General features: G+C 56.0%; 6 protein-coding genes across 6 annotated transcripts; 4 read left to right on the top strand and 2 right to left on the bottom strand.

Annotated features, from left to right (window-relative positions):
* Positions 1-5: 5 nt before the first annotated feature.
* QBC33DRAFT_543558 (uncharacterized protein) lies at positions 6-2,506 on the top strand. Its single transcript, XM_060428383.1, has 6 exons — positions 6-246; positions 357-428; positions 506-567; positions 635-816; positions 893-1,506; positions 1,603-2,506. Exons 1-6 carry the CDS (start codon positions 160-162, stop codon positions 2,032-2,034), a joined length of 1,449 nt encoding a protein of 482 aa, XP_060281878.1. The 5' UTR covers positions 6-159; the 3' UTR covers positions 2,035-2,506.
* Positions 1,934-4,938, bottom strand: QBC33DRAFT_128137 (PLC-like phosphodiesterase). Its single transcript, XM_060422035.1, has 3 exons — positions 4,811-4,938; positions 3,099-4,729; positions 1,934-2,981 (listed from the first exon to the last, which is right to left on the bottom strand). Exons 2-3 carry the CDS (start codon positions 4,609-4,611, stop codon positions 2,326-2,328), a joined length of 2,169 nt encoding a protein of 722 aa, XP_060281877.1. The 5' UTR covers positions 4,612-4,729; positions 4,811-4,938; the 3' UTR covers positions 1,934-2,325.
* On the top strand, positions 4,889-6,196 carry QBC33DRAFT_571353 (Metallo-dependent phosphatase-like protein). The gene has a single exon (XM_060430602.1). It carries the CDS (start codon positions 5,185-5,187, stop codon positions 6,061-6,063), a length of 879 nt encoding a protein of 292 aa, XP_060281876.1. The 5' UTR covers positions 4,889-5,184; the 3' UTR covers positions 6,064-6,196.
* Positions 5,866-9,214, bottom strand: QBC33DRAFT_543550 (actin-like ATPase domain-containing protein). The gene is made up of 3 exons (XM_060428382.1): positions 8,702-9,214; positions 8,539-8,617; positions 5,866-8,477 (listed from the first exon to the last, which is right to left on the bottom strand). Exons 1-3 carry the CDS (start codon positions 8,739-8,741, stop codon positions 6,338-6,340), a joined length of 2,259 nt encoding a protein of 752 aa, XP_060281875.1. The 5' UTR covers positions 8,742-9,214; the 3' UTR covers positions 5,866-6,337.
* Positions 9,215-9,585: 371 nt separating this feature from the next.
* QBC33DRAFT_516547 (uncharacterized protein) lies at positions 9,586-10,310 on the top strand (the record flags this gene model as incomplete). The annotated part of the gene is made up of 3 exons (XM_060426151.1): positions 9,586-9,703; positions 9,739-9,806; positions 9,933-10,310. 3 exons carry the CDS (start codon positions 9,586-9,588, stop codon positions 10,308-10,310), a joined length of 564 nt encoding a protein of 187 aa, XP_060281874.1.
* Positions 10,311-14,451: 4,141 nt separating this feature from the next.
* On the top strand, positions 14,452-16,966 carry QBC33DRAFT_454480 (uncharacterized protein; the record flags this gene model as incomplete). The annotated part of the gene is given in 4 exon segments (XM_060424730.1): positions 14,452-16,023; positions 16,118-16,297; positions 16,544-16,891; positions 16,910-16,966. The coding sequence occupies 4 exon segments, from the start codon at positions 14,452-14,454 to the stop codon at positions 16,964-16,966; spliced, it is 2,157 nt and encodes a 718-aa protein (XP_060281873.1).
* Between the last annotated feature and the right edge of the window lie 1,617 nt (positions 16,967-18,583).

The following is an 18,583-nucleotide window of genomic DNA, read 5'->3' as shown; positions in this document are numbered from 1 at the left end:
CTGCACTCCTCGTTGGCTCGTTGAACTGGGCGCATCCGTAGGCTCCCCATTTACCGGTTACCTCTGTAGGTTGTAGTTCTATTTCTCTCTCATCTTGACTGCGCTCGAATATGTTCTGTCGATAGGGCTGTCGATTGAGCCACTTGCGCGTGGGCCGATATGGACGATTATCTTTTCCAAACCCATGTCAGAAGCTGCAAAAATGTCGTCGAGGCTACCTCTTACCTCGAGATTCTGACTTACTCGGTACGGCGCGATTTCTATTATTAAAAACCACTAAAAATCACATAATAGCCCTCCAGCCGTGTAATGAGGCTCTGCCGGGTCAGAAGGCTAACGTTGGAGTCTCGTCCCAGGATCCGTCGTATAATTCCGTCGAGGAGCACCCATTAACCCCGGATGAGTTCGAAAACTTCCTCAATCGCCGAGTAAGTGTTTCCTCGCTCATGGCACCTGGCCGCTCCCCAGTGACTCGGCCTCCGCTAATACGGATACCCCTCCGCAGGGCGCGTTTGAACCGCCCAAGCTAAAGGAGGGTGTAAGGCAGCTCGGTGGCATCCGGATGGTGTAAGTGACCTGTTTGCAAAGTATTGATCAGTATCAAGGGCCTACCTGACTATAGCCTCCCTTACAGACTCCAGCAGAAAGCACAGCACCCGGAGACCTTCACTCCTCACTACATATCGCTCACCGCAGAGGCGTACGAGTCTATGGTGAGGACTTTTCGCCTGCCTTTCCGAGCCATTGAGGGAACCAGCGTTGTTGGGCCATTTTTCTGGTCGGCCTACGACCAAGACGACGACGATCCTCACCTGCGTAAGGAGCCCGGACAGGCTCGAGAAGCTGTCCTTCTTCCCCATTGGTTGTTGGATTTCAGTTAACTTTTTCACAGAGATCATATTCCGCAAGTCCGATGTCCGTAAGAGGGGCAAGACTCGTGGCTGGGAGCTGATGCTGTCGCACTCGCTCCGCTCGGGCGTCACCACGGGCTATGCGAAGGGGACCGAATCCTCCGACATGGTCGAGAGCGTCAAGCATCTATGTTTCTGCGCCTCGCAAGTCATGCACCCGCTCCTGCTCCCCATCATCATCCTGTCGCACGACCTGTCTGCCAAGACGGACCAGAAGCAGCGCGATGCTCGCGACTGGCTGCGCCGCCTAGAACACGCCGTGTCGATGCGCAACGAAATCGCCGAGGACGAGGGCTACGTCAGGGAGGATGTCATGGACCTCGACCAGATCAACCGCGACCTTGTGGAATGCCATTCGCAGGTGTTGTGGAAGCGACCTCAGGCCTACCAAGAAATCATCTGCGGCATCGAGGTTGCCATGCAGCGGTTCTGGGACGCGGCCAAGCTCGAGGCGAAGTACGGCGGGGATGGCGGCGAGATCCACAAGCTGCACCGCAGCTTGATCGCCAGGCTCGACTTCTACAGGGCCAAGCTGAAGGGCGTTGAGAATTACGCGCACACGACGCTTGAGCGGCTTAATATCCAGCGGGCTGCGGTAAGTAGCCCTCAAATTTTCACACTCCATGCCTGACCCTATGCGCGCGAGAGAAAGAGAGAGCTAACCACCGGCATCCTTCGCGGGAACATGTAGCTGTACAACATCATCGCCCAGAAAGAATCCAAGCTCAACCTGGAAATGGCCGGCCAGCAACGGCGCCTGGCGAATTGCAGCAAGCGCGACAGCGCCGCGATGAAGTCGCTGTCCCTGCTCGGGGCCATCTTCCTGCCGGCGTCGTACCTGGCGTCCGTGTTCGGCATGGACTTTTTCAACTTTGATGGCAACGGCGACCCGCCGCCCGTCATCTCGCCCCTGATCTGGGTCTACTTCGTCATCACCGTGCCCATAACTCTGGTCATCCTCGTGATATGGCGCCGTTGGGACAAGAGGCGCGAGGCCAAGAACGCGGCCGAGGACGTCGACCTCGAGGCCGGCATCGAGACCATGGAGGAGCAGATCATGACCAATATGCGGAGGAAGACGATGAAGAAGTTTAGGACGTGGGATCTGGGCAAGGCGGAGTGAAACTTGGTTATCTCTGCCATGAGGCTGGGCGGAGACCGGCAGAGGGTGCAGGGGATGTGTCTGGTGCTTGGAATGTATTGGTTATAGCAGGTGCTGCTTTTTCATTTCTTCATTTCTTCTTTTTTGGATATGACACTCATGATGTTACGACTCACGAATTCAGGAATACATAGATCTAGGGAGTAATATTCCGCGGTAGTCGCCTAGATTTGCCATTCGTGTCGCATTATCAAGGAATTTCCGATTCTGGTCTACGTATAAGATGGCGTGAGAAACCGACTTCCCACAACACTACGCCACCGCCCCCTTGGACACCCTGATCAGCACCAGTCCCTCCGTCTCCACCCCGCCGGCGTCGAGCAGGTGCACGAACCGGTACCCCGCCCCCAGCCGGTCGAGCCGGACGCACGCCCACGCCGCCAGCTCGTCGTGCCCGATCTCGTCGTCGCGGATGGTGAAGCGCACAAACGACAGCTCCTCCTCCGGATCCAACTCCGCGGCGGCGGCGGCCAGAGGACCCGCGGGGAGGACGACGCCGCGGAAGGATAGCGCCGCGGATAGCCCGAAGTCTGGGTCCCGACCCTTGCCTGTCGGCGTCCGGGCTTTGTGCCTGCCGCTGCCGCTGCCGCTTCCCTCCTTGGTGTCGCTGGCTTCATCGGCTGGTGTGAAGGCGCTGCTGGTTGCGCGGTACAGCCTCGCTGCGTGGCGGCGCCGGCGCCGGCGCTGGCGGTCTGGGTCCTCGGTGTGGAGCTCGGCTTTGATGTAAGGGCGGAAGGAGTCTGCTTTGGTATCGCCTTTGGGGAGGGGGAGGGACTGCGCGGCGAGGACGGTGATTGTTAGGTCGAGGGGTTTGGCGTGGGGTGGTACTGTGGCCTTGGTTGTGGTGGCGGTGGCGGTGGCAGTGATAGTGGATGAGGAATGGCTGGGACGGTGGGTGGAACGGTAGCCTGGTGGTGTGGTGAGTGAGCGGTGTTGTGATTCAGCGTGACAAGTGGGAAAGAAAAGAGACAAACGAAAAAGAGATGTGACCGGAAAATAGGGATACGGATAGAGCATATACTGACCCTCTGGTTTCAAGACGTAACCCCCAGTACCGGCAAACATGCCTTCGTTTAGCATCATACCCTCGTCCCATTTCTGCCAGTTCAACGCCACAATCTGGACTCCCTTGCTCCAGAAGTCCACCGGGTCCAGGTTCGACGACCGTATCCTCAGGCCAGACGGATACGTCCTCATAAGGAAATCGCGGTTGTGGTCGAACAACGCACCAGCGTACTTCTCGTGGGTGTCCATGACTCTATTCTCGGACAAGGAGAAGATGTGCGTCGGCATCGTGGCTTCGGGCTGGGTCAAGCCCTTGAACGAGACTCCCCGCGTGTAGATGCCTAGCTGGCTCAGAGCCTGGATGATCTTTGCCGGCTTCTTCTTCGCTTTCGGTGCTGCTCCCGTAGGCAGACTCTCTTCGTCGGAATCCCCGGTCCCGGTCTCGGGTGTGGTACCGCCGGCCGCTTGGCTCGGAGGAGCATATTTGACCTTGACAAGTATCTTGTGCCGCAAGTCCGCCGGGGCGGGCAGCATCTGGGCTTCGTCCTTGGGCTCCGGCAACAGAAATTCCTTCCAAGTCTCCTGCATGATCTTGACCATCACTTCCTGCTGCGCGGCTCTGCAGTGGACCTCCAGACTGACTATCAGCGGGAGATCCGACGCCGTGAAGGCGTCGTCCCTGATGGCAACGCACACATCCCTGAACGACACCTCCCTGGTCAGGGTGTAGCCATGCAAAACCCGGGGCTCGACGATGTCCCCTGGCGCATTCGGAGCGTTCGCCTGCACTTTGGGGTCTGCGGCGGCCTCGGGTTTCTTGACCGCGGGCGCTGGCGCCGACGCGGGATTCGGCGCCTTCCTGTCAACGTACTGCTCGAGCCTCCTTCCGAGCGACGTCTTCTCGAGACGGCTGACAAGAGAGACGGGGATTTTGCCCTTCACCCTCTCCAATTTGGCCTTCCTCTTCTGGTGCGCCTTTGGATGTGCCTCATCGCTGTTGGAGGTGGAGGTGCCAGACTCGCTATCGGAATCGAGGTCTTCCCCGTCCCAGACATCAATCTCGATGCATCGACACCCGCGCAGGAGGACATTTTTATAGGCATCTGTGCTCGATTCGCTGTAAAGCTGGTTCCCGGTCAGGTAGGTGTTGTGGCTAGAGCTGATGAAGTAGCTCGACAGCGGCCAAGACAGGTCCTGGGTTTTGGGATCGGGAGGAGCAATGACATTGGTGGACGGAGAGGTCATGTAACGGAGAAAGTCATTGAAATCCCAGTCTTTCTGGTTCAGCGACTGCTTGGATATCTCGTCCTCGTCGATTCCCTGGACGTGCCTGAGAAAGGTGGCAACCTGCCCTTTATCCCACGCCTTGTCGCCTTTGCCGGCATGGGAATCATACACCCTCTTCAGATGCGCGAGTATCGGGCCATTTATAGTCTTGACTGCTCGCGCCTGACCGCTAACACCGCCTCCGGCTTGGTGGGCCGCAACCTGAGGTGACGGCAGTGTCTCAGCTGTAATCTCCGCCATTCTCATTCATAGTTAGATCGTAGAGACTTGAGAACTCCCGAGAGCCGTTCAACTATCCGAAAACAGCCAGACCGACAAGGGTTTAGGACTTAAGTGGTTCAGGATGTTGGAGGAAATGTAGGTTCTTAGGTAGTTAGTAGGACTAATTGAGAAATGGAGAGCACTGAGTCCTAAGACCAGATGGAGACTTTTGGAGGCTGAGTACCCTAGATGGAGTCAGGCGCGGGCTTTCCAAGCCCAACAGCTGATATCAGGCCTGCCCCTTGGCTGCTCTGCTCCTCTTGTTGGCTCTATTAGATCGTCAGTCCTTCCAACTTAGCACTGGCCTGGCCAATAAATAGTGCACGCCTGGTACCCCGCCAAGGCGCCCTATCAGCCCCCGGGACGAAGCGAAAGCATATTTATTCAGCTGGTTCCTCAAGTCCTACCATGTCGACAGCATATTGCAAGGGGGGCCAGCTTGGCAGATAGAGAGGGTCTGATGGATTCCCAATACTTAAAGGAGGCTTCCCTTTACCAGTAAATGTGTAGTAAGTGTGTGTGTATCTTGGCACGCTTGGATAGACAACTACAGACGTGATGGCCACTATACAGATAGTTAGTGATCTTCACCTCGAGGCCACCAACGCCTACAACACCATTGAGATCCCCCCAAAGGCACCCTATCTGGCCCTGCTCGGCGACATCGGCAACACAGAACAGGCGGAACCATTCACGTCTTTCCTCGACCGCCAGCTCAGGCAGTTCCAAGTCGTGCTCCTCGTCCCCGGAAACCACGAACCGTACCGGTCCACCTGGGAGGAATCGAAGGCCTTCTTCCGGCGGTACGAGGACGACGTCCGTCAGAGGCGCGCCGTGGGGGAGGCCATCGGCTCCTTCGTCCTCCTGGACCGGACGCGCCACGACATCCCCGGCACGACGGTCACCATCCTGGGTTGCACCCTCTTCTCCAGCGTGCCGGCCGCCAAGGCCCCCGCCGTCCAGACCCTGCTCAACGACTTCAAGTACATCCGGGACTGGGCCGTGGAGGACCACGACCGCGCGCACCAGGCGGACCTGGACTGGCTCAACGCCCAAGTCGAATCCCTCGCCGACGGCGCCGAGCCGGGCCAGCCGGGGCGGACCATCGCCGTCCTGACGCACCACAGCCCCACGGCGGACAAGCGTGCCAGTAACCCGCGGCACGAGAACACGCCCATCCACCCGGCCTTCGTGACGGACCTGGCCCGGCAGCCGTGCTGGACCGCCCGCGCCGTAGTCCTGTGGGCCTTCGGCCACACGCACTTCAACTGCGACTTTCGGGATTGGCGGACCGGGAAGAGGGTCTACGCGAACCAGCGCGGGTACTTCGCCGACGTGCCGGGCTGGGATGTCGGGCGGGTCGTCGAGATTCCCGGCCAGGTACCTCGCTGCGCGGGCCGCCTGCTTGGTTTGACGGACGGCTGCGTTGTGAACTGATGGCGGGGGGGGAAGGCCGATCTTTTTTTTACTTTGTCTTATTGAAGTTACAGACCCGGACGTTGTAGGAAAACTTGATAACCCCCTTTTCGTATCCCATAAATTAAATCTAACATGCATAAAGTTCTGATACTGATCGATTTATGTGTTCCCATCTGAACGCCAACGGAAGCATTGAACCACCCCTCCCCCCAAGACATGGCATAATCCACCCCCAACTCCAAACCGACCCTATCCTACCGATGTCCCCCAAAGCAACCCCGGTTCGATGGGCTCAATACTGCCACAAAGCCTTGTGGTAGATGGCCCGCGAGCCGAGCCTCTCGAACTCGTGGCCCGTGATCCACGAGTCGTTGGTGGGCAGCTTGGCGAACACGCTCGCGCCCTTCCACACCACCACCTGCTCGTCCATGTCGCGGGCGCTGCGACTGACGAGGATGCGGTCGAACAGGTCGGGGCGGCGCGCCTTGAGCTTCTCCTCGAGGAAGGGGGCGAAGTGCCGCAGCTTGGCCCCTCCACCGATCACCATGATGCTCCCCAGCAGGTCCCGCACCTTCTTCTCCTCGCCCTTGGCCGCGTTCTGGATGCTCGTCAGGATGGCAATGTCCAGCGGCGCCACGGGCAGCACCGCGTCGCGCTCGATGGCGATCGACTTCGCCGAGCGCTGGTAGCTATCGACGAACATGCCCGGCGGCGGCGGCTGTGAGGACGGCTGCCCGTTGGGACCGCCGCCATTGGCTACGGGACCGTTGGGGGGTGCTGGAGTCCCGCCGTTTCGCCCACTCGGGGCCGGACTCCCGCCGTTCGTCATGTCCTTCCCACCGAAAAGATAGGGGGCCGGAACAGGCGTGTTGGCACCCTCGGGCGCCGGAGACGCGGCGTTCGATGTCGTCGGCGTGCCGTTGATGTCACCGCGAGACAGCATGTTAAACGGCTGCGGTCTCTCCTTGCTCGGTGTCGAGACTTCATTGGGAGGAGGACCGCTAGACGCGATCGACCCAACCGAGGGTTGGATGAGCGCCAATATGCCAGTCTGAGCTGAGGAGGTGGGATCATCCGGGACATCGACATCGTAGGCGTTGTATGAGCGGTCGATCAGCTTCCGCCGTCCCCGCAACTTGGTGCTGTTGTCGAAAATCGCCGGGTCATAAAAGCCCATAGGCGCAAGTATGACTTCATCGTAGGTCTTGAACTGATACTTGCGGGTGGGCTGATTCGGCGCTCGTAGGTGGAATTGGTACAGCTGGACAGAGATATCCGCCTGCGAGAGAGTGCAGTGCTTAGCTTTCAGCTCCTCGGCCAGGAGGAAATCATATCGGCGCCGCAGGTTGATGTCTTGGTAAGGAAAGTTGTCGTATAGCATCATCTTCATGAAGGCTTCCGTCACGTCGTAGCCGCCATACTTCAGGTTGATGCGCGAATCCTCCACGCAGAGGCCGTCCTCTACGCACGTAATCGACGTCTTCTGGGCACCGACGTCGACGACGCAGGCTTGCGTGTAACCAGCACCGAATGTCGCAGCCATGCTCTCCTGGATGAAGCATATCCTATTGAACTCAAACCAGGTCATGCAGGACTTCAGCACCTGTTCAACATATTTCTTGTCGTACAGGTCAGGGATGACAAAGACGCAACTGTATTGCTTCCACTGGCTGTTGCGGGTCAGGCCAAGCTCTTGGCGAATGGCCTTGTCCAGAAGCGTCTCGAAATCGTCATAGAGATGTTCTGTCGTGGCGTAGTCGTCCTCGTTCAGCCAACCTTGTTGTATCGGCCACCAGAGCTTGAATTTTGGGTCCGAGTCGTCGGGGACGCGCTGTGCCTGCTGGCCAATGAAGCAAGACGCCGCAGAATCCGGATCCTCTAGAGTCTCGATGTCCGTCCACTCAATCTGGAGCGGATCATTGTGCTGAGGAATGACCTCGGGCTCGGTACGGCGGTTGTAGTTGACGACCAACTCTTTGGAATTGGGGAGGACTTTCCGCTTATTGGCGCGCATGTCGATCTTCAGCTCGTTGCACATCTTCTGGTACTTTTTTGACCACTCCTCGCCATATTCCTGATCAACAGTCTTGGCTTCGAACTGCCGCCTCGGTAATGCTTCATACATCTCGGCTTCGGTCTGGGAAAACTTGGTGGCCAGTGCCATGGGTATCGTCTTAGGAAGCGCATCACTCGCAAACCCAATCCGCAAGTTCTGGCTCCCCGGATGTATTACTATTATTTTGGATGGATCGGCGAAGGTTGAAGGGGCAGCGCCATCTTCTACCTGGTCTTCCACAATAGGAAGGGGGACCTCCCCATTGGTGGTGTTGAGTGCTCGGTCGCGGTCTTTTGCTGTCTGAACAAGCCGGTCACGATTCGCCTCTCCTTGCAGTCGCAGAGATAAGATCTGATCATCGCGCTTCATATAATCACTGCCACAGCCGAATTAGTATGTGGAAACAGGGGCGGCAAAGGACCGTATCAGCCTCGTACGTATAGTAGTTCTTCTGATTAATGGGAGCGACATCGGGCCAATTTGTCTGTTTCATGCCATTATCGGTTCGCTCGAGTCCTGGAGCCGCAAGTCAATCGCGTCAGCATCAGCATCGTGATAGTGTAGAGCTAGGAATTGAATCAGGAATAAGTCGGCACCCACCTTCCCGAAGGAGGACGCGCTCGCTGACCTTCCCGACCATCTCGAAGAACAAAAGAACGAAGACTAAAATCCGTGGTGTGGTGCAACTAGTGAGTTTGGTTGTATAAAACCAAGTTGCTGGGAGGCGAAGTTGCAGAGCAACATTTGCAACCTTAAGCCAACAGTTCGTCTTTTTGGAATCACTCAACGACCGCCGCAGTTCTGGATCTATCCACAATGAATGAATGGACTAGTGCAACTCGCGGCTATAATCCCTGCACCCCACAGCCACACTAGCCAAGAGGGGTTAAGGCGTCTTCTTTTGAACGGACCAGGATGATTTTAAATCCGGTACACGTGACTCCAAATCAGGGGCCAGCATCATAGGTTTCAACGCCGTTCAGACTGACCGAGCTCCAACATCTGTGAAGCAACGCTTTTTAATTCAGATGAAATGCGGATTCGATCTATTTAGCGAATTTAGTCTTTTCTGGGTTGGGAGTGCCAACAGTTACGTTCCTTGGCCCTCTTAATGCGGTCTTTTGGAAACACAAGGACGAGGTAGTTGGCCGATTGTTGAAGTCAGGTGATAGTATGACGTAGGCACAGGCGGCAAGGTGTTACCTATCGTACAGCACACCTAGCAGAAGGAACATCCAAGAATATCATAAAAGCCTACCTACCTCTACCTACCTCCAGCACTGTCAACTCTAGCCCTAGTTTGCCTTAAGACCTACCTACTGAGGGTAATCGACCTTGGCTGTTAGATCCAGACCCAACTTTGATCCCTTATTGTTACTCCCACAACATGCCCCCAATTCCAATCTACACTCAAAGCCCTATAAATGCTGCAAAGGCTTCCGGCGTGACGCCGCAGACTGCAGCCCAAGCAAACAACCCCCCGAATGCTAGACAGCCAGCAGCGGCTACCACGCCATCCAAAACTCAGCAAGGGTACCCAGCGGCGCGACCCGGAGCAGCACCATCCCTACCAGCACCGACTGGGACTGCCCAAGTTGGGCAGTATGTCTCCAAACAGCCTACACCAACCACCAAAGCTGAGATCCGTGGCCCGGCGCCCCCGCAACCGGGGGCTGTACCAATTCCTCCGGGATCCCAGAGCGGAGTACCTCCTCCTCCAAGAGCGACTGGAAACCCCAGTCTGCCCAGCAACCCTCTAGGATCATATGCCTCGACCCTTCCAACACCTCCACAAATGTCCATCCCGACACCCACTATACCTTTCTCGCAGCGAGGCACCTCGACAGATTACCCCTCTGGCCCTAGCTACTCGGCTAGGGGCTTCGAGCAAGCTGGAGCGCAACCCCATCTCGGAAACCCTTCTGGCCCTAGCTACTCAGCTGGGGGCTTCGAACAATCTGGAGCCCAATCTCATCGCGCCAACAGTCTTGCAAACCCTCCTGGGTACCAACAATATGTCAGTGCCTCAGAGGTCAATGGTGATCAGAGGGCAGGATATGATTCTCTTGGCTTCTCCGGTAGAGGTAGTACTGGTCCTGATGAAGATGAGGAAGGGGTGTGGGACTCGGCCAAAAAATGGGCTCAAACAGCAGGAGGGAAGCTCTCAGCAGCCGAGAACGAGGTATGGCGGAGGATCAACAAGGGCTAGGAGAGCTGGAAGGGAACACCAGGACTACCCCCCAGGTAAGTCCAGCCGTGGGCTTTCCTGCGGATGGGTTTCTCCGGAACCAGATGCGATGACCCCCATAGGTGTGTTATTCGACGGGTGGAAAGTTGTGGAAAGCTGCGGGAAGTTGGTCCTCGCCTTCGGAAGGGTCACGAGGCAGCGTGGCCACGTTCAATATCAAACAACGGATGGGTCTGATAAGATGCCCAGCGATCCCATATAATTAAAAAAGTTGTTAGCTCGTATCGCTCGCTTATCGACACGGAATTCGTCAGCCTTGAGCCTGCGAGGTCCGGAACCAGGCCGCGTGCCTCACCAACGATGAGGGTTGGCAAACCGCCCTTTGAGTCCCCAGAGTGCTCCGCCAGGTGGCAGTGGTGGGGAAGGATCGCGTCATCATTGGTTTAGTGATCTTCATAAGAGCCGAAATATTGACCGCGGTGACGGCTAAAAACGAGATAATTTCCCAAAAGAGCGGACGTTGTCATGCGTAGGAACTAGGCAGACCCATGCTACGGGTTCCCCGAAAGGGCCCCACAGAACAACTCATCGAAACCGTGGAAGCAAATCTATCTCGCGCCCAAGCAGGGAATGAATGGATAGGTATCCCCTTTGATCGCACCTGGCCCACAGCGTGGAATTATGGCGGTGTCATCTGGAACTCATCAAAGTCTCAGAGGCTGTCTGTCTACGAAGGACATCCGGGCACCTAGTCGACGCAGAACGAGGCTTGAACGAACGTTGCTTCACCGGCGGCAGGCTGACAATCCCCCAGTTTCTGTCATGGCACACAAAAACCGCGGGTGAGATGCAGCTGCAGGTACGGCCACATCACCGCGGAGCGGGGAGACTTAGGCGGGTCACACGACGAAGAGCCAAATTTATTGCCACACTTGGCCCTTAGGACACGGCATTATCATACTACGGCCAGACTAAGAGGCTATATCTTTGTCGAGATATGGCGAGGAAGCGCCACACTCATCGTAGAGACACACCAGAGTGAGCAATGAGAACCAGCGATGTGGCAAGCATACATGGTAAACTACTTGCTGACGGCCGGTCGAGCGGGTGACACGTCCGGCGGAATGGGTTTCTCAACCGCTCGTTTCTCGGCTACAGGGGAAATCCAGAGACTTGATGAGGTGTGGCAGTTAGCGGATCGCGTATTTGGGGCATGGAGTAGGGAGGATACGCCTGCAAAAACACCAAGAACCGAGTGCAGCAGGAGAAACAATATTTCACTGTGTTTTCTGCCTGTGCAGGCGCGTTAAACCACCGAGCTGTCGAGAGCGCAAACTTTGCCAAGAAATAATGGGCAGAGAAAGGTCCTGTCAGGAGCTAGACATGGTTCGATATCCGACTGGATCACCAACACATCGTATCACGTCTCTTACAAAACCAGATGCTTGTGGGCGCTGGAAGTGGCCCAGCGGTGCCAGCAAACGATGAGGATCCAGAGAGTTTGGAGACTTGCAGTTGGGTGGGCAACCCGAGGGGCTGAGGGAGGGGTTGAAGCGAGACGAGAGTGGGGTGCTCTGCGACAGATCTGACACAGACGAACCCCTGTCGAGCCCCTCCTAAACCTTGCAGAGGTCCATCTAAATCCCTGTCCCTCTCATCACTTTGGGGGCCCCGGCGAATCCCAACGCTCCCCGCGCCCGCAGCGGACCCGCAGCCGCCCTGCAGCCGCTTACCTCATCGTCAAATCAAAGCGCGCTGTCCGACAACCTAAAAGTCAACCTCAAACGACCTGCCCCGTGCTGAGCACAACTTCTTCAACGACACCTGTTTCTCGTGGTGCTAATTTCAGCTATACCCGCAGCCTTTCCATATTCCCTACCTCTCAAGGCCACGATCCTTCTTCTGGCTCTTGTATCTACTCACCTGTTTGCAGCTGACATGTACTTGCAGCTAGAGAAGGTCTCGCTTGTCCTCGCTTGTCTTTGGTCCCCTCTCTTGGCATCCAGAGGAGCAGCAGGAGGAGCATCGTACATAACATACCCTTCATCTCGGTACCTACTGCTCGGCTGCTCCGAGAGGCAGCGTATCGTATCGTTGGCCTAGCTTCTCCTAGCTACCCTACTATTATCCACCCAGAGCATTCGTTCAGAGGACAATCCTCAGCAACGACCGGTTAAATCCCCTCCTCGCCGCCACGCCACGGGAGTATGTAGTAGGTTTCCTAAATCGCAGACCCTAGGCAAACTACGGGCTGTGCGTTGCCAACGTGTGGGGAACCAAGGCCCTCGGGAAAGACAGCAAGCATTCTTGGCCGAAAATCCCACCGGTGCGCGGTCCCTGATCTCAAAACAGAACCCGACGTAAGATGTTCTTGCCAAACATGCTCGACCATGGTCTTCGCCGCAGGGCTTTGATTGGTCGTGGATAACTCTCAAGTTTACACCGTCGACAGCAGGTCCGGATGCGACTCAAAATAACCTACTGACAGATTTACGGTGCAGGTGGTTGTGCCAGGTTTGCCTCTGGGATTGACACTCCAGACACATATGTGTCATACCGTATACACGAAACTGAGGGTTTGTCTGTGGACCCCGGGTGTGTTTAACCCAGGTCTCTGTTTTGTTCTGGCCAGATTGGTTTCTATCTGCTCTACTGCCTCATCTTCTCCCTCAGCTTGCCCAGCCTGCCTCAGCCTACCAATCGTCGACCTTGGACTTGAGACAAACCTCCTCCTCGGTATCTCTTCCTCACGGCCCAGTCCAGGCCAACCCCAACAAGTGTTGCCTTTCGTCTGTGCGCTACATATTCGTAGTAAGCCATTTGCTAACTTTCCCACGTTGGCCTGGATTCCTCTTGTCTCACCCCCCTCCTCCCCGGTCCCCAGTTTTTTTCCACGAAGCGGACATGTAATCGACGGCGGAAACTGTTTTACCCTTGCTAGTTTATTTCCAAAAACAGATGCTCCCTGGGGGGCAGTCCCAGGCCCTTCGGCATCTCGCACCAACCCTCCCCCCCCCTTCCTCCTCCGGGCCATATCGCCGACGAACAGCTGCAACGCTGAGTACCCTGTCGTCTGCACCCTTGCATGTCCCTAGCAGGCCAAGCATATTCTCGCACACCCTCCCTTCCCAAGCCCACAGACACAGGTTAGGTTTGTATCAAGGAATCCGGCTTAGCTCCTACCGATGTTCCCGATCCCGGTCGTTCTGAACTATTAGCCCCTCCATGGATGTTGCCTCTTGTCAACATGTTCTCTTATACCTCCAGGGTCCGGCTACACCCCTCTTTCTGGCCTTCTTTTATTCCTCTTTTGCGTCGTCCCACTCTCGAGTCCACACTGATTGCGCAGCCCGTTGTTCCATTGCCAGTCACTCCTTTACCGGCCGGATCCTAATCCTGATACCGTTTTTTCCTTCCTTTTCCCAGATATAGACCTCTGGTCTATAATATACCAAACCTAGAGCTGGCTCTCTTGCCGTCCCGGACGCCAGTATTAGCAGCGATATCGTCCTAACGAGCTGCCCTGCGCAACTCCACACGTTCCTTTTCCAACTCCCGAAACTGACCGACGTTCATCGCCGTCGCCTCACACTAATAATACCCTTCCACATTCCTCGAACACACCTAGGCTTATCCCGCCGTTTCACACAAAGACCAGCGGGATTTCGACGACGAAGATCCCCCGACGCTCCTTTTTCCAACTACTTACGCAATAAGGCCCACAGCGCCTGTTCACTTGACCTTTGACCGGAGATATCCGCCCCCTTGACCTGGGCCTGGCCATTGCGCATGTTGTAATTCCACGTAAGTTGCAAGATCGCCGGAGCGCCTACGATGATACACGCATCGATACGAGTGGAGCCGCCACTCGGGCACTTTACCACACTGGCTCGTTTCCGTCCGTCGATTAATGCTAACCCTCAGCTTCTGGTTGACATAATAGATTAACCACACACTCCCTTGCAAATCGTCTGGTGGCCATGGACTCGAGCCAGGCACAGCTGTATGCCTCCCCCAGCCCTTGACATCCGTCGAACCAGGAACACACGACTTACACTGATATTATAGACGGCACCAAATACAGACACCTTCCTTTACCTTCAACCCTAACAACAAATTCAGAAGAGACGCCCCACCGCCTCAACCACCTCCCATGTCCGCCATGAATGGGGACGAGATGCCAGTCAAGACGGAGTCAATGGCGGGTCCTCAAGGAGTCTGGACGACGCCGGCCTCTCAAGGCTTGAGGCCACGGCCGGCAACCATCCACGAAGGCTTCTCATACTGCGTCGGCGAGGGATACGAGGGGTTGCCGTCGTGGGACTCTTCCACCTTATCCGTGCACCACCAAGCGCCAAATGACTCCATGTCGAGGCCCATATCCGTCCATCAGGACTTCTACCCGGCGACCACGATGGAGAGCAGCCAGCCGTCGGTTACAATGGGGGTCGACTCTAGGCTAACTGCCTTGGCAGATAACTGGCCACAGAAACCCTGCGATGAGAACCTGGACATGCACGCCCTTGATGCGGAGATGAACATTGGACAGGCATACACCACGGACGAGGCAATCCCCATCCTAGACTTGCGGTACCCCGGGGCTCCTATGGATGGCGACTCGCTTAACTTTGATGGCGGCCTCAACCCGCGCAGGATGTCAGGCTCCTCGTTCACCATGTCGACGTCTGGCGGTCTTTCTGACATGCCATCATACGAGGATTTTTCGGCTGCCCTTTCAGACGCCCCGTCTTTCAGCTCGGAATATCCGCCGCCGTCCAATCGTAATTCTATGATGTCTTCCACCCAGCTATCTCCAGTTGCGTCGCCACGCATGACTCCCCAGAGCAGATCTGAGCTCGTCAGAACCCAGAGCAGGGGGCGGGCCTCACCGTCTCCACGACCCGGGATGCGTGCTGCGCCGTACAGTGTTGAGGGCGCCAGGAACAAGAGGTGGTCCACGGGCTCCTATGGAACGACCCCGAACCGCCGGCCCTCGCCGTTCATCTACCATCACCCGCACGAGAGTTTCAACCCGCATGCCCGCATGTCATCTCGTCATTCGTCGCCTACCATCGCGCATAATCAGCTGCCCTTGAACTTTGGCAACCTACAAGCCGCACAGCAGCACCCGTACCTCCTCGGCAATGCTCCATCTCTCCACCGGAACAGCATGCTGATGCCGTCTCAATTACCGTCTCATGCCCTTCATCTCGAGGCTCATCAATTCGACGCGCCACCTCCGCTGCTCTCTCACGGTCTCTTCCGCATGCTCCAAAGCAACGCAGATCCTCACTCTTTGCACAGCCACTATACGGATCTCTCCGATCCCCCTGACTTGTATGCGTCCCTGCATGAGGAGCAGATCCCGCCGCCACCTGAGGACATGAACCCATCCGACCCAGACCTTGTACCTCACGAGCAGGAACTCAGATTCGATGGTGACCTCTACACTCCCAGGTGGGTGCGTGGCCACGGCAACAAGCGAGAGGGCTGGTGTGGCATTTGCAAGCCCGGCAGGTGGCTCGTCTTGAAAAACTCGGCTTTCTGGTATGACAAGAGCTTCACCCATGGCATTAGCGCTGCCACCGGCAATCCGTTCCAGGAGCCGCAGGAGACGAGGCGCATGGACGGCAATCCTGACGTCTGGGAGGGGCTATGCGGAAGTTGTAACGAATGGATCGCGCTCGTGAGCAGTAAGAAGAAGGGCACGACTTGGTTCAGGCATGCATACAAGGTGAGCCAGTCTCGTCTCGACGATATTATGCTTTTTTCTTTTTTTTACTTCTTCTTTTTTTGGGAAACCTATGCTGACGAGAACCACCACCTAGTGCCACACGCACCCAAAGATCAAGGATGCGCCAAAACGCCGACGAGAGAGCAGCCATACGCGGGCCTTGGCTGCATCGACTGTCGCAAAGCCAAAGACTGAACCGCAGGCGCCCCTGACCCCGCAGATGACTCCAGCTAGCATGTCGGCGGCAACCACCCCCACACCACAACAGCAACCGGTGCAGCCTCAACAGCAGCAGATGCAGCCTCAACAGCAGCAGATGCAGCCTCAACAGCAGCAGATGCAGCCTCAACAGCAGCAGATGCAGCCTCAACAGCAGCAGATGCAGCCTCAGCAACAACATATGCAGCCTCAGCAACAACATATGCAGCCTCAGCAACAACATATGCAGCCTCAGCAACAACAGCAGCAGATGCAGCAGCAGCACCAGCAGCAGCAGCAGCACCAGCAGCAGTTGCAGCAGCACCAGCAGATGCATCAGCAGCAGCAGCAGCAGCAGCATCAGCAGCAGCAGATGCATCAGCAGCAACAGCAGATGCAGCCTCAACAACTGCAGCAGCATCAGCAGCACCAGCAAGTGCAGCAGGTGCACCAGGCGCACCAGCACCAAAACCAGCACCAGATGCAGAACCAGCACCAGCAAATGCAGCAGCACCAGCAGCACCAGCAGATGCAACAGGTGCAACAGGTGCAGCACGTTCAACAGGAGCAACAGATGCAGCACATGCAGCACGTGCAACCGCCACCAATGCAACATCATCATCAGCAGCACGAGCAATCTCAACATCTACAGCCGCACATCCACATCCAAGTCCAATAGCCACCATAGCAACCTCAACCGAGAAAGACAATCAGCTCACTAGAAGACTTTTCGAACATGATTTGAGGTACCTCGGGTTTTAGGACTATGGTTCTCGGTCGCATGACGATGAAATTCCCATCCTATTTTCTTTATCTATAACCCCTTGGGGATCTGAGATGCATTACGAAATTTCCACACGGCCGACCAACGTGCGATGAAACCGGCGTTATTGGGGGGACGCGTTAGAAGGACGGGACATCTGAAGCTCAGAAAGTCAAAAGGGGGACGGGGGCATACCACGACCATCGGATTCTTTGGCACAAAATCTCAAAAATTTTACTTGCTGTACGGGAATCTCCTTTCCTCGCATGAATGAACCTCAGAAAAGTCACGAGCCTCCCCTTCATCTTCGTTGGAAGTCACGTCCATTTCTCTCTTTCCGTCCCTTCGTTTCTATGGCTGATAACAAGAATGTAATGAACCATCAAGGAGCCGGGCCAGTTTATGGGAAATGGCCGACCTTCTTGCTTTTATTTCCCTTTATATCCCTCTCCCATTGACTTCTTTTCGTCCGTACTTCCTTTCCTTTCTTTGCCCTTCTGCCTTTCTCCCGCCCATTCGTTTCTGCTCACTCTCTTCTCTCTATATGCGAACGTCACAAGCATTTCCCCTAATTTCAGATAGTTTATTGTTGGACCCGTTGATATACCCTTGGCGGAACGGAGGAAGGAAAGCCAGGAGGAGGCAATACTCCCGAAGGAAAATACAATTGCATAGCATGGCTTTGAGTTCCCTGGCGATGCGTGAATGAACGAATGAATCCCCACCCCCCTTTTTTGGGTGCCATTGCTCCCAGGCCGTTTCACGGTTCCCCATGTATGCTGTACGGTCAGGGAGTGGGTCGGCAAGCCACAGTCCAGACTTGCGCAGTCCGTGACCTACCGAGGTTACGGACAATTACCTACCAAGCCCTCAGCACTCTAAGCATGGGGAATATAGAGTAGAGAGTCTTGGGATTGTGGCAGACAGTACAGAGGTTAGCCGACCGTCTCGATCGCCATTCAGGGGTTGTGGTTGGGGTGGCTGTGCCGGCAGCACCGTGACGTAGATAATTCAGGGGCTGCGCAGATAGAAGACAGGGGAGTGGAGTGGAGCAGTGGCCCAACAGGCCCAAAGCCAGGATCTCTTCGTCTTGGCCGTTTACCAAAATCACGATCATCGTCCTAACTAGTGTAAGGCCTGGCTGGCTGGGAGCGGGGTTAGAGCTCTTCGCAATCGACTTCCCCTCCTTATCATCCCGATTTACGACAGATCTCCAGCCGGCATACAGGATGCAGTACATACATTGATGATTGACGTTATATCTGGCGAGCAAAACAGGTGGTCAACGGGGTTGATGGAAACAGGTCCATTTCAGGGGAAATGCGAACTACGTAGTCTTCGGGCTATTTTTGGCGCGATAGATATGTTTTATATCGACAGTCATGCTCAAGGATGCAGTTGAAGGAGTGGTGGGGGAAATAAACCGGGAAACGAGCTCCGGTTCCTCTCATTGGCAGCCATTATCGACGTGGGATGTGTAGTGTGTCCCAAAAACCGGGACTATCAAGTAACTATCGATGGGGGGGAGAGCAGATGGTGGCATCTCGCCATTTCCCCCCTTGCCTGCTTGCGGCTCAGAGCCGGATTCCAGGCGATGAC

Source organism: Phialemonium atrogriseum (assembly GCF_030411735.1).
Source record: "Phialemonium atrogriseum strain 8032-3 unplaced genomic scaffold QBC33scaffold_18, whole genome shotgun sequence".
Taxonomy (NCBI): domain Eukaryota; kingdom Fungi; phylum Ascomycota; class Sordariomycetes; order Cephalothecales; family Cephalothecaceae; genus Phialemonium; species Phialemonium atrogriseum.
This window is presented reverse-complemented; position numbering and strand designations above follow the sequence as displayed.

Coding starts and splice junctions, on each gene's coding strand:
- QBC33DRAFT_543558 (XM_060428383.1), top strand. CDS start 160: ATGGACGATTATCTTTTCCAAACCCATGTCAGAAGCTGCAAAAATGTC. Junction 429..505: donor AAAACTTCCTCAATCGCCGA/GTAAGTGTTTCC, acceptor ACCCCTCCGCAG/GGCGCGTTTGAACCGCCCAA. Junction 817..892: donor CGACGACGATCCTCACCTGC/GTAAGGAGCCCG, acceptor ACTTTTTCACAG/AGATCATATTCCGCAAGTCC.
- QBC33DRAFT_571353 (XM_060430602.1), top strand. CDS start 5,185: ATGGCCACTATACAGATAGTTAGTGATCTTCACCTCGAGGCCACCAAC.
- QBC33DRAFT_543550 (XM_060428382.1), bottom strand. CDS start 8,741: ATGGTCGGGAAGGTCAGCGAGCGCGTCCTCCTTCGGGAAG. Junction 8,618..8,701: donor GCGCGTCCTCCTTCGGGAAG/GTGGGTGCCGAC, acceptor TTGCGGCTCCAG/GACTCGAGCGAACCGATAAT. Junction 8,478..8,538: donor AATCAGAAGAACTACTATAC/GTACGAGGCTGA, acceptor CGGCTGTGGCAG/TGATTATATGAAGCGCGATG.
- QBC33DRAFT_128137 (XM_060422035.1), bottom strand. CDS start 4,611: ATGAGAATGGCGGAGATTACAGCTGAGACACTGCCGTCACCTCAGGTT. Junction 2,982..3,098: donor TTACGTCTTGAAACCAGAGG/GTCAGTATATGC, acceptor CCACACCACCAG/GCTACCGTTCCACCCACCGT.